Source organism: Panthera uncia, assembly GCF_023721935.1.
Source record: "Panthera uncia isolate 11264 chromosome A3 unlocalized genomic scaffold, Puncia_PCG_1.0 HiC_scaffold_11, whole genome shotgun sequence".
In the NCBI taxonomy this organism is placed as follows: Eukaryota; Metazoa; Chordata; class Mammalia; order Carnivora; family Felidae; genus Panthera; species Panthera uncia.
In genome coordinates, this window is record NW_026057578.1 from 5,472,050 (window position 1) to 5,484,063 (window position 12,014).

General features: G+C 51.3%; 1 protein-coding gene across 1 annotated transcript in view; it reads left to right on the top strand.

Annotated features, from left to right (window-relative positions):
• The first annotated feature begins 679 nt into the window (after positions 1-679).
• CTCFL (CCCTC-binding factor like) overlaps positions 680-12,014 on the top strand; it is a 30,643-nt gene continuing 19,308 nt past the window's right edge. The window contains exons 1-6 of the mRNA XM_049650577.1: positions 680-1,237; positions 1,942-2,167; positions 6,169-6,339; positions 6,658-6,791; positions 9,520-9,640; positions 11,024-11,173. Of these exons, the coding sequence (XP_049506534.1) occupies positions 701-1,237; positions 1,942-2,167; positions 6,169-6,339; positions 6,658-6,791; positions 9,520-9,640; positions 11,024-11,173 (1,339 nt within the window). The 5' untranslated portion in view covers positions 680-700. The remainder of the gene's footprint in view (positions 1,238-1,941; positions 2,168-6,168; positions 6,340-6,657; positions 6,792-9,519; positions 9,641-11,023; positions 11,174-12,014) is intronic.

The window sequence follows — 12,014 nt, forward strand, 5'->3', positions numbered from 1 at the left end:
CTCGGCTGGCTCGAGGTGGAGGCCACCCCGCGTCTAGACGGGGTGGGCTTGGCGCCCAGGCCACGCCTCCCGGGTGAGGGGCCGCCCCTGGGGCTGGACGCCAGGCCCCTCCGGGACACAGGCTGGTGCCACGTGGGTGTGGGCGGGCGGGGCTGGGGAGGGGGGCCCCGGGCTAGGCGTGGAGGGCCGGCGTCGGGTGGGACCGGGAGTGGGGACGCCCCGAACGCCCAGGGTGTGCGTGCCCGGGGCTGAAGCCTGCTCTGCCGAGATTGCGTGGGCTCCAGGCCCAAAGTCCAGGCGGCACAGTCGGCGCTCCATCTGGACGTGCCACATGGTGGAAAGTTTGCTCGGGCCCCCCCCCTTGCACGTGCATTTGCTGAAAGCCCACTCAGACCCGAGCTTTCTAGGCCTAGCGGCGTGCACGGCCCCGGACCCTGCTAAGCGCCCCCCACCCCCCTTTGCCAGGCCTGGAACGTGCATTTGCCAAAAGCCGACTTCGGGCCCAACCCCGTGGGTTCTAGAATCTTCTGGACTAATGCCGGCTTTAGCTTAAACCCTGTTTAGGCTCAGCCTCTTCCAGGCCTAGGCTGAATCAACTTAGCCCTGACTCGCAGGAGGCCAGGACCTTGGCATGCCTTGATCGAACCGCCCTGTGCCCTACCAAGACGGCTCGCTTCTTTCTTACACAGGCCACGTCACGATGGCAGGGACTGAGCTCTCCGTCCCTTCTGAGCAGTTTACCAAAATCAAAGAATGGGAGTCGATGCCGGCAAAAGCCCTGGAAGTGGTGCAGGAAGAGGGAGCGTGCAGAGGGAGGGAACACCTGGGCCCCGGAAATGTGGAGGCCCAGGGCACCTATGGGCTCCTCCAGGCCAAGATGCTAGAGGGGGAGCGGGAGCTGGTGCTCACCACGGAGGAGAGCGAGAAGCGCATCGTGACCCTGCAGACGGTGCGCTTTTCCTCCGAAGACGTGCAGCTACAGGACGTCGGCTGGCTGACACCGCAGGGCCGGGAAGGGGTGCAGGGGGCGGTCTGGCAGGCCAGCGGCGGGGAGCAGTCTCTGCTGTGGCTGGACGAGGGGTCCCAGCAGTGCGTGGCCATGAGCATCCAGGAAGACGCGTACACTTTGCAAGAGCTGGAGGTGATGCAGCTTCACGTTCTGGAGGGCAGTGTGGCCGCGGCCAGCGAAGACACCAAGTTTGTGGTGAGCTTGGCCGAAAGCACCGGGTCGGTCAAGGTACGGCCGGTTTTAATAAACAGACCCTGTACATAGAGGGAAAACTCCCAGCGGCTTTTCTTTTTTTGTGGTTTTTTTAAAAGTGGCTCTTGGTGCGGTATTGGGTATGGACAAGCAGTTTAAAAATTGCACTTTAAAATTAAGCACGGTAAAAATAATGCCCTGGGAAGATCTCGGGAGACCTTATGTCCTTATGTTCTTTTCCTTCTTTTTCTTTTTTTGCTTTAATGTTTATTTTTGAGAGCGAGAGAGAGAATGTGGGGAGGGGCAGAGAGAGAGGGAGACACAGAATCCGAAGCAGGCTTCAGGCCCCCGAGCCGTCAGCACAGAACCCGATGCGGGGCTCGAACCCACGAACCGTGAGACGTGAGATCGTGACCTGAGCCGAGGTTGGGTCAGTCGCTCAATCGACTGAGCCACCCAGGTGCCCCCTTCGTGTTCTTTTCTAAAGGGTTAAAAAATTAGATTAGAATATTACAGGGTGCTGTGCGTGTGTTTTGTTTTGTTTTAAAATTGTGTGACATTTTCTTACCAAAACCCTTGGTGCTTAGTAGTTATGGCTTAAGCATTTTGGTTGCACTGAATAATCTGTGCTTCTTTGTTTTTTGTTCTTTACGTATTCTGTGGTTTCATCCCGGCAAAGAGTTTTATCGATTGTCATCGAGAGTATAGTATTTGTGTGAATACTCATTTTTGTTTATCAGCTTGAGAAAGGTCAGGGGGAGGACCAGCCGTCTGCTGAAGGAGGGTTCCGCGCCCAGACCCAGGAGCAGTTCTTTCTCGTGGAAGCCAAGCCTGGAGACGAAGGAAGTGACGAGATTGTTCTGACAATTTCAAACTTAAACGTGGGAGAACAGGAAGACAGACCTGCCTCCGGTCAAGGCCGTGCTGAAAAAGCCAACTCTACAAACAATCAGAAAAAGGCAAAGGGTAGGCCGGTTCGCTTAGCGTAAGAGACCCTGCGTCCCAGGGGGGCTGTGCTTTTCCTTCAGGGGAACGGGATGGGGGTTGAAATTTTATGGGGTCGCCTTTCGGGTGGCTTCCGAAATGTCAGGAAACGGCAGAAAGTTGAAGCTAATGGTCTGTATGGGGAATCGAACCCCAAAGAGCTTTGTGTCTCGGACAGAAATGTTCTAAAGGCACTGTAAAAATAATTCTGCCAAGTGCTGCGTGAGAACAGAGAAGGTGGGCCCTGATCTGCCCCTAGTTTGCAGCCGGCGGGTGGAAGCAGGGGAAGGCAGGGGCAGGGGAATGCAGGGCTGATGAAGGTGAGGGCGAGGGCCTGGGGGCCGGGAGAAGGGGTGATGTCCACAAGGCAGCAGAGCATCTGATGTTAGGCGAGGCTCAGGGAGAGGACTCAGAAACCATTAAGACGGGATCGCCATTCCAGGCGGCAGGAGATGGCCCGTGGGGGTAGCTCCAGAAGTATGTGCCTTCGTAAAGTGGACGGCTCCCGGAGAGCCCCACGGTGGGTGCCCAAAGAGGGTGATGAGGCCAGGTTAAGAAGGACCTTGAAGCTCTCTTAGAGTCACGTTAAAACCAAGGTTGCCTGGCGGCCGCCCACGAAATAAATTGACCCTCAAAAATTGTTGAGCTTTTTAGAAAATACCAGGGTCTCGCTTACTTAAATCAAGAGAGTTCGTCCCTCAAATCTCAGTTTCTAGCTCATTTCTGCAAAGTCAAATCTGGCAACGCTCGGCTGTTTCCTCTCAGCCGCAGGTGGGCGGGGTGGGGAGGTGACTCAGTTTCAAAAGTCGCTTAACCTGATCTTAACCTGTGGGTAGAAGCATTCATTTGGGTTTATCGCCTCTGGCCCCAGCAGGGGGTTGAGTCTGCAACCTTTGCTATGATGTGTGTCCCCGTATATAGCGTTTCTCCTGTATTTAAAGCAGGAGATTGTACCCCCAAATTCCCAATTCCTAGCTCGCTTTATTTTTAATATGTTCACAATTTTGTGCAACCCTCACCACTAATTCCAGGCTATTTTCATCCCCCAAAGTATTCCCACGTAGCATCGGGACGTTCTGGACATTTCCCTTACATGGACTCATGCACCTAAAACACGTGCCCTTTTGTGTCTGGGTGTCTTCCCTTGGCCTGATGTTTGCAAGCTTCGCCCACGTTGTAGCATTTGTCAGGGCTTTGTTCCTTCATTCCTGAGTCGCACTGCGTCGCGGGTACAGCCTATTTTGTTCCCATCCGTCCACCCATCGCCAGAGTGCCGCCGTGAACATTCGCGCACAGGCTTTTGTTGGAATGCTTTCTCTCTGTTCTTCCGGTTGCAACTCACGGTTGCAGCTGCCCCGATTTACGATCCCACCAGCGGTGTCAGGGGGTTCCAGTGTCTCCACGTCCTTGCTGACACTTAACTTCCCGTCTTGAAACCAAGATACCCATCCTAGCGGATGTAAAGAGTTATCTCATCGTGGTTTTGATTTGCATTTTCCTGGCGCCTGATGATGTCGCATATATTTTGATGTGCTTATTGGCCACTCGTAGGTCTTCTTCGGAGGAATGTCTGTTGAAATCTTTTATTTTTTAATTGGCGCCTGTATTCGTTTCCTGGTGCCTGCCGTAACAGAATACCTCAAGCTGGGTGCCGTAAACGACAAAAATGGATTCTCTCGTGGTCCCAAAGGCTGGAAACCTGAGATCGAGATCATGCTGTTGGAAGGTTCTAGGAAAGAACATGTTCTGTGCCTTTTTCTTAGCGTCTGGCCGTTGTCACAATCACGACATTTTTTGGCTTACGGATATATCACTGGTGTCTGCCCATGTTGTCACGTAAAACTCTCCTTCCCTGTGTGTGTCCCTCTCTCTCTCTGTTTCTTCTGTTCTCACTCGGGTACCAATCATGCTGGATTAGGACCCACCCTCATCCGGCATGATCATCTAAACGTGATGACATCTACAAAGGTCCTATTTGCAGGTAAGGTCACAGTTACAGACATTTGCCGTTAGGATTTCAGTGTATCTTTTTGGGGAATGCAGGTCAACCCATGAACCTTCTATTCCAAGTTTATTGGGTGTTGTTGGAATTCGTAAAGTGCTTTTTTCTGAAGGTGTTGAGATGACCGCGTTTTCCTTCCCCTTCCTTTTGTGAATATGGCGTGTTGCACTGCTTGGTTTCCATACGTCCCACCACCCTTCCATTCCTGGGATAAATTCCACTTGGTCCTGGTGCACAATCCTTTTAATAAGCTACTACTGGGTTTGGGTTATTGGAATTCTACTGAAGATTTGAAGATTGGTGTCTTTGGTGTCTGAGTAATGCTGGCCTCATGGAAGGGTCCTACTTTTTTGTGCCTGAACTTTGAAAAAGGATTGATGTTAATTCCTTTTTTTTTTTTTTTTACATTTTATTTATTTTTGATAGAGACAGAGCACGAGTGGGGGAGGGGCAGAGAGAGACAGAGACACAGAATCCGAAGCCGGCTCCGGGCTCCGAGCCGTCGGCACAGAGCCCGACGCGGGGCTCGAACTCACGAACCTCGAGATCGTGACCTGAGCCGAAGTCGGACGCTTAAGCGACTGAGCCACCCAGGCGCCCCAGGATTGATGTTAATTCTTTAAGCACCTGGTAGAATTCTCCAGTAAATCCCTCTGGTCCTAGGGATTTCTTTGTGGGTAGTTTTTTTGATGAATGACTCAATCTCTTTGTTTGCTGTAGCGCTATTCCGATTTTCTGTTTCTTCTGGAGCCAGTTATGGTGGCTTGTGTGTTTCTAAGAATATTCCATTTTCTCTGGGTTATCTGGTTTGCTGGCAGACAGTGGCTCGCAGTATTCTCTTATAAGCTCTGTCCCTCTGTGCAGTTGGTAGTAATGTCCCCACTTTCCCTTCCTGCTTTTGCTTATTTGACTTGTCTCGTTTGTTTCCCAGTTGCAAGTCCGGGTAAAGGTTTGTCAGTGGTGATCTTTTCAAAGAACCTATTTTTGCTTTCATCAGTTCTGTTGTTTTTCTGTCTTCGATCTCATTTATCTCCACTCCAGTCTTCGTGATTTCCTTCCTTCTGCTAGCTTTGGGTTTAGATTTCTCTTACTTTTCTAGTTCCTCAGGATGTAAAGTTAGGTTATTGACCCGAAATGCTTTTTCTTTTTTCACGTAGGTGTCTACAGCTAAAACTTCTTCTCCGAGCACTGCTTTCGCTACATGCTATAAGCTTTGGTGTGCTGTGTGTCACTTCCATTCAGCTCAGAGCATTTCGCAGTGGCTTTGTGATGTCGTCTTTGACCCATCGGTCACCTGTGAGCGTGCTGTTTAATTTCCACACATGTGTGAATTTTCCAAGCTTCCTTCTGTTACCGATTGCCACTTTAGTGCCATCACGGTCAGAGAGCATATGATTTCTATATTTTTAAATTTGTTGACGCTCGTTTTGTGGCCTGACACGTGGCTTTTCCTGAGGAAGTTTCCGTTTGCACGTGAGGAGAATAATGTCCACCGTGCTGGTGTTGAGTGGTGTTCTGTAGATGTCTGTTACGTCTGTTTGGTTGATGGCGGGGGGTCTTCTGTTTCCTTGCTGATCCTCTCCATTGTTGAAAGTAGGGTGTTGGAATCTCCAAGCGCCTCTCTCCACCTTCACTTCTGTCAATTTTTGCTTCAAGTATTTTGGGACTGTGTCATGGGGCGCGTATATGTTTATAACTGTCCTACCTTTGTGATAGATCGAGTCTGTTATCGTTATATAACGTCCTTAATTGTCTCTTGGAACACTATTTGCCTTAAGTCTGTTTTGTCTATTGCTAGAGTTGCCTCAGCTCTTCCGGTCACCGTTTGCGTGGAACGTCTCCTGTTGGGTTACCATATTACGCGTAAAAAAAAAAACCAGAAAAAGGATGTACCGAGTGACTTTGATGTGTTTCAGTGGAATTTCAACATCGAAACGAAAGATTTTTCCAAATACACAAACTCTGTATCTTCTTCCTGCAGAAGCAAAACGACCCTTCTGCTGTGATAGCTGCGTGTTCACCTCTTCTAGAATTTCGAGTTTTAATCGTCATATGAAAACTCACAGCACCGAAAAGCCCCACATGTGCCACCTGTGCCTGAAAGCTTTCCGCACGGTCACTCTTCTGCGGAATCACGTCAACACTCACACAGGTAAACCAGGGGAGAAGAATTATTTCCCATGAAGGATGCGTGTTTAAGGTTTACGTACGAATGCGAATCCACCTATCTGCACTTGAGAGTAACGTGTCTGTTTCGACCCCTTTGGTTTTGTCTTCTTCGATTGTGCTTAAAAACATCGAGTGTTACGAAGATTTTCTTCTCACACGTGTCTGGGGGTAGTTAGGGTTTGCAGGACCTCTTCTTCATTGTTAGAGCGTTTTGAAACGGAGTCTAATTGATAGGTTATAAATCCCTAGGGATATTTGTGGCGAAGTCTTATCTGAAAAGGCTGAACTTGTGATTTTACAGGAACCAGGCCCTACAAGTGTGGTGACTGTGTCATGGCATTTGTCACCAGTGGAGAACTTGTCCGACACAGACGTTATAAACACACTCACGAGAAACCCTTTAAATGTTCCATCTGCAAGTATGCCAGTGTGGAAGTAAGTCCGTCCTTGTCCGTAGGGCTTTGTGGCATTCTTTCTAACTTGACACGGGGCGCCTGAGTGGCTCAGTTGGTTAAGTGTCCGACTTCAGCTCAGCTCACAATCTCATGGTTTGTGAGTTCAAGCCCCACGTCGGGCTCTCTGCTGACAGAGTTTGGAACCTGCTTCAAAGCCTCTGTCTCCCTTTCTCTCTCTCTGCCCCTCCCCTGCTCACACTCTGTGTCTCTCTCAAAAATAAACATCAGACAAGAAATTTAAAAAGTTGACGCAAAAGTTAAGTCACACTAACAGAATCTCTTACAAAATAGGTTTCGCTAAAGGTATTATTCGTAGGAAATCTATGTGGGAAATGATACTCGTTTTTATTTTATACGTTTAAAATAGAAAATTGGATTTTTTTTTTTTTGATTACCAACTCGTGAAAGCAACATGAAAGGTGTACGAATTACAAATACAATCACTTCTACTTGGGAAATAATTCTCGAGTGTGTTAAGTTCTGTCCGGTGTTCTGTGGAGTGTAGTCCGTTCTACAAAATCAAAATGTATTTGCTCTGACATAGAACACAGATTCAGTGTGGGTTTTTGCTGCAATTTTGGACCTTACCTCCGGGGCCCCTGGTCAGATATAAAGCGACTTGTGTGAGCATTCAGACACGGCCCGTTTCCTGTCTTAATTACAGACAGACCACCTTTCTCAGATTTCCAATTATGTGTCGTGTTCCTTTGAATTCTCTCGTATTTATACCTTCTGGCAGGCCTAGCTGCACCCTAAATGAAATGACAGAAGAATGTGACACTTCCTTTCCAGCGTCAGGTCTCTGCGGTCACTGTTTAAGGACTCGGCCCTCTGTCCTGAGTCTGAGCCCAGTTGGGAAGGGATCACACACACGAAAGGAACGGAGTTAAAGGGGAGGCCTCAAGTTTAAATACAGTCATGGCGCAACCGTGTTTCATCAACTAGGAAAGTTGGCGCTCGGGGTCAGGATATGGTTCAGGAATTCTTTTCCCCCCACTGTTACTATTTTTAAAAATGATTTGCCATCGGAGTTAAAGGTGGTGGCTGCGTGTGGAAACCCCGAGAGGAGGTTTCAGAACTCAAAGCCGCCTGAGGACCCGAGGCCCGGAGTGGCCCCGTCGTTGGTGTCCTTCTGGCTCTCCGAGCAAGCTCGTGTGTTGGCAGAGGCCCTTCTCGGGGGTGGGCAGTCTGCGTGCAGCCCAAGGGCTGGTCGGCCTCGACAGAGGGACCCCCCAGCCGCTGCCATCACCCCTTTTGTATGGTTTCCAAGCCTTTCCCTGCTGCTCGGTTCTGAGCGGGGAGCCGCCTGGGCCCCCCTCACCATCCCTTGATGCTTGGGCCACCAGGAAGGTACCGGAGCTGTAGGCAGATCACAGCGCTCCTGACACCTTGTCAACGCGCCTTGTCCCCTCCTCCCTGCAGCCACGGGGGACATCTGTCACAGCGCCTTCGCTCCCTCTTACCGCTCCCCAAACTTTTTGTGCTGTTGTTGCTAAAACTTCTCGCTTTGCCTCCTAATATACCCAAAGACGTCCACTTTTCTTCTAAAAATCCAAGCTGCATTTTTCGGTTTGGGCCTTGTTTTCCGTCCCAAGTCTTCTGTTGTTCTTGAATGTTCTCCAGGCTTCCGTGTGCTTATCCCGTACTGGGGAGCCAGACCCGAGCGCAGCCTTCCTGGGATGGCGCTCAGGGCTGACGCGGGCTTTCTGACCTCCGTCGCCCGAGTGTGGCTGATGGGGCCGTGTCCGCTAAAGGCAGATACGGGCCTGCCGTGAGCACACGCAGAAAAAGAGCAGTTCTAGAAGGCGCTCAGTCAGGCCAAAAATGATCAGATGGGAGGGAGTGTGTGGTTTGCCTTTTAACTGATTGCCTGGGATATGTAGTTAATCAAATTAGAATTTGTTTCCTTTTACTTCCAAGTTTCATCTTATAAACAAATCACTGACACACAGAACCTGCCCTTGATAGAAAGCAAGGCCTCCCTTGGTCCACGTGCCATGGGGGTCCACAGAACTGTGAACTCGAAGGGCCCGTAGGGAAACGTCCCATCAAAGACCTGATGCCTCGAGCTTCCTGCTTTATTCACGCAGACAGATGTTTTCTGCCTTGTGTGCACCGCAGCCTGAGCTAAACTTTACAGCGATCGGATGCATGTTGCCTTGGAAATGCAAATAAAATCCTATATGGCTCTGAGCCGCTAGAGTTCAGTTTGTAAAAGTGAAGTTGAACCTGAGAGTCTCTCGAAATGACTGCTCGTTATCCACAAAGGATCACACACACACACACACACAATCAAATGAGAAACTTTGTCCATGACAGAAAATAAAAATAACGACCGGTTCATGTTTTTCAGTGTGTGAAATACGCTCTGAGGTTAAACTCGGGCCGATTTCTGCATCTTTTATAACTCTGATTAGTTGAAGACTCTACTGCTTTTTATTATTTCTTTTTGTTCTTTTTAATGTTTATTGTTGAGAGAGAGAGAGAGAGAGAGAGAGACAGAGTGCGAGCAGGGGAGGGGCAGAGAGAGGGGGAGACACAGAACCCGAAGCGGGCTCCAGGCTCCGAGCCGTCCGCACAGAGCCTGACGCGGGGCTTGAACCCACGAACCTGCGAGATCGCGGGCTGAGCCGCAGTCGAACGCTTTGCCGACTGGGCCACCGCCCTGAGGTTTCGGGGGCACCAGCGGCCTTTCCTCTGTTCACCAGGCGAGCAAGCTAAAGCGACACACCCGCTCACACACGGGGGAGCGTCCCTTCCAGTGCAGCCTGTGCAGCTACGCCAGCAAAGACACCTACAAGCTGAAGCGACACATGAGGACACACTCAGGTGAGGACGGGCCCCGCGGGCGGCCCAGGAGGCTCGGCCGGTGCCCTGTCTCCCCGCCACCCAGTTAGAGCTCGGGCGGCAGAGTGAATTTCTTTGTGCTTTTCCCACACGGGGATCTGGATCCGCACGTCTGCGCCTGTTTGGCGCGGAGGGAGGCCACGTGAGTACCGTGCTGGGACCCCGAGGGGCCAAGTAGGACGCCGTCCAGTGCCTGCTGGCGAGGTTTGTTGGGGAGCTCAAAGTCACATGCTTAACTGACCCTTCAGGGTTTTTTTTAAAGTTCATTTTATTTTGAGGGAGAGATGGAGAGTGAGAGAGTAAGCAGGGGAGGGGCAGAAAGAGAGGGAGACACAGAATCCGCAGCAGGTTCCAGGCTCCGAGCTGTCAGCACCGAGCCCGACACGGGGCTTGAACGCGCGGACCGCGGTATCGTGACCTGAGCCGAAGTCGGACGCTTAACCGTCTGAGCCCCCCGAGGCGCCCCGGGGACCCTTCAGTTTTAAGGCAAAACGTAAAGTGTGCTGGTTTCGTGCTTCGTAATGCCCTTCACCTTCGTGCCTCATAATGCCCTTCACCTGTTGGCCCGTCCCCCGGCCGCCCCCCCCCCCCCCCGCCCCGTCCTACGGAAACTACCAGTTCTCTGTATTTATGAGTCTGTTTCTGTCTGTTTTGTTCCAAAGATCCCGCATATAAGTGACAACATAGGTATTTGTCGTTCTCCATCTGCCTCTTTCACGGAGGCCGATGCCCCCTAAGTCCGTCCATGTTGCTGGAAATGGCAAGATTTCATTCTTGTTTTGCGGCTGAACGATACTCCGTTGTGTATTTACCACATCTTCTGTAGCCATCCATCTGTCGGACCCTGGGGCTGCTTCCGTATCTCGGTGTTTGTAAATAATGCTGCAGTAAACGTACGGGGGCACGTGTCTTTGCGAATTACTGTTTTCCTTTTCTTCGCATAAGTCCCCAGAAGGGGCATTCGTGGATTGTGTGGTATTTCTAGTACTCGCTTTGTGGGGTTTTTTTTTGTCTGTTTGCTTGTTTGTTTGTCTTTTTGGTACGAAGAATACGTTTCCGTGGACATCTCGGTTCTTGATGCCACGGCAGGAACCGGATAGCTAAGTGACGAGTCAGCCGCCAGATGTTAGGAGAGCCGCCCGTCTGGGCCACTGTCCACACAGCCCTACTCGACCCAACGCTGTCTGTCCGGGCTTGATTTAGGAACCCGGCACAAACTGTGGGGCTGAACGGTTGAGGGAAGGGTGGAGAAAGGAGCCCCGGGGACAGCAGAAAAGCTTTCGGCTCCCAAGACCTTTGGGGAGGTTCAGGGCCTGCTGGGCGAAGCCGCCGTGCAGAGGGTCACTTTTGTCATCCGTGTCACAGGTGAGAAGCCCTACGAATGCCACGTGTGCCACACACGCTTCACACAGAGCGGCACCATGAAAATACACGTTCTGCAGAAGCACAGCAAGAATGTCCCCAAGTACCAGTGTCCGCACTGTGCCACCGTCATCGCAAGGAAGAGCGACCTGCGTGAGTGTCTGGCTTAATGAGCTTCCTTTACGGTATTTGCGGGCTCCTTGGAGGCGCGTCCTGGACCCTGGAGTCCTGGGCCTGGTTACAGGGAGGCAGCTGGGCTGCAGGACCTACTCCGGAAGAGGGAGTTTTTTTCCCCCAGCGGTCCTGTGGCGCCATCTAGTGGCGAGACTGAAGAGGTGCGGTTTCATGGCTCGGCTCGGAGCGCTGGCCGAGGGCCCGTTCCGTTGCAGGTACACCTGATGACAGTCACAGGTATTTCAGGCCCTGCAGCACTGTCACAGGTCTTGTTTCATCCCACCCTAGGCCTGCTTCTACAGATGAAGCAGATGATGAAGGAGCCTAGAGACATAGAGTGATCTGTCCCCAAGTCCCCCGAGTCCGGAGGTGCAGGGACTCGTTATAGGTTCTGACTCGTTATAGGTTCTGACTCTGTTAATGTCCCCACCAGTGACGCTCCGCAGACTTTTCTTAGGCTCTTGCCGTAATCCTCTAAAGTTCTGGCGGCCGAAGTGGCAAAAGTGAGGACCAAAACCAGTCCTCCCCTTAAGGAACTCCCTTCAGCAAAGGAGGCCAGCCAGGGCCTGAAATCCTTTATTGTGGCATGGTTACGTCTCCTTCGTGGCACAAAACACCACAGAGCAAGAACAGAACCCGCCGTGAGTGACTCCGAATGCCAGGGTTAGGACTCGGGGTTTTACCCTGCCCGCAGGGAAAACCAGGCGTATTCAGCAGTGGGGTCGTGGTGGGCACAGCCGTCAGCGAATGAGCATCCCTGCTTTGTCTCGGGGTCCCTGGGCTTCCCATTTTCCGTGAACTTACTTCTCTTTCCAAAGTA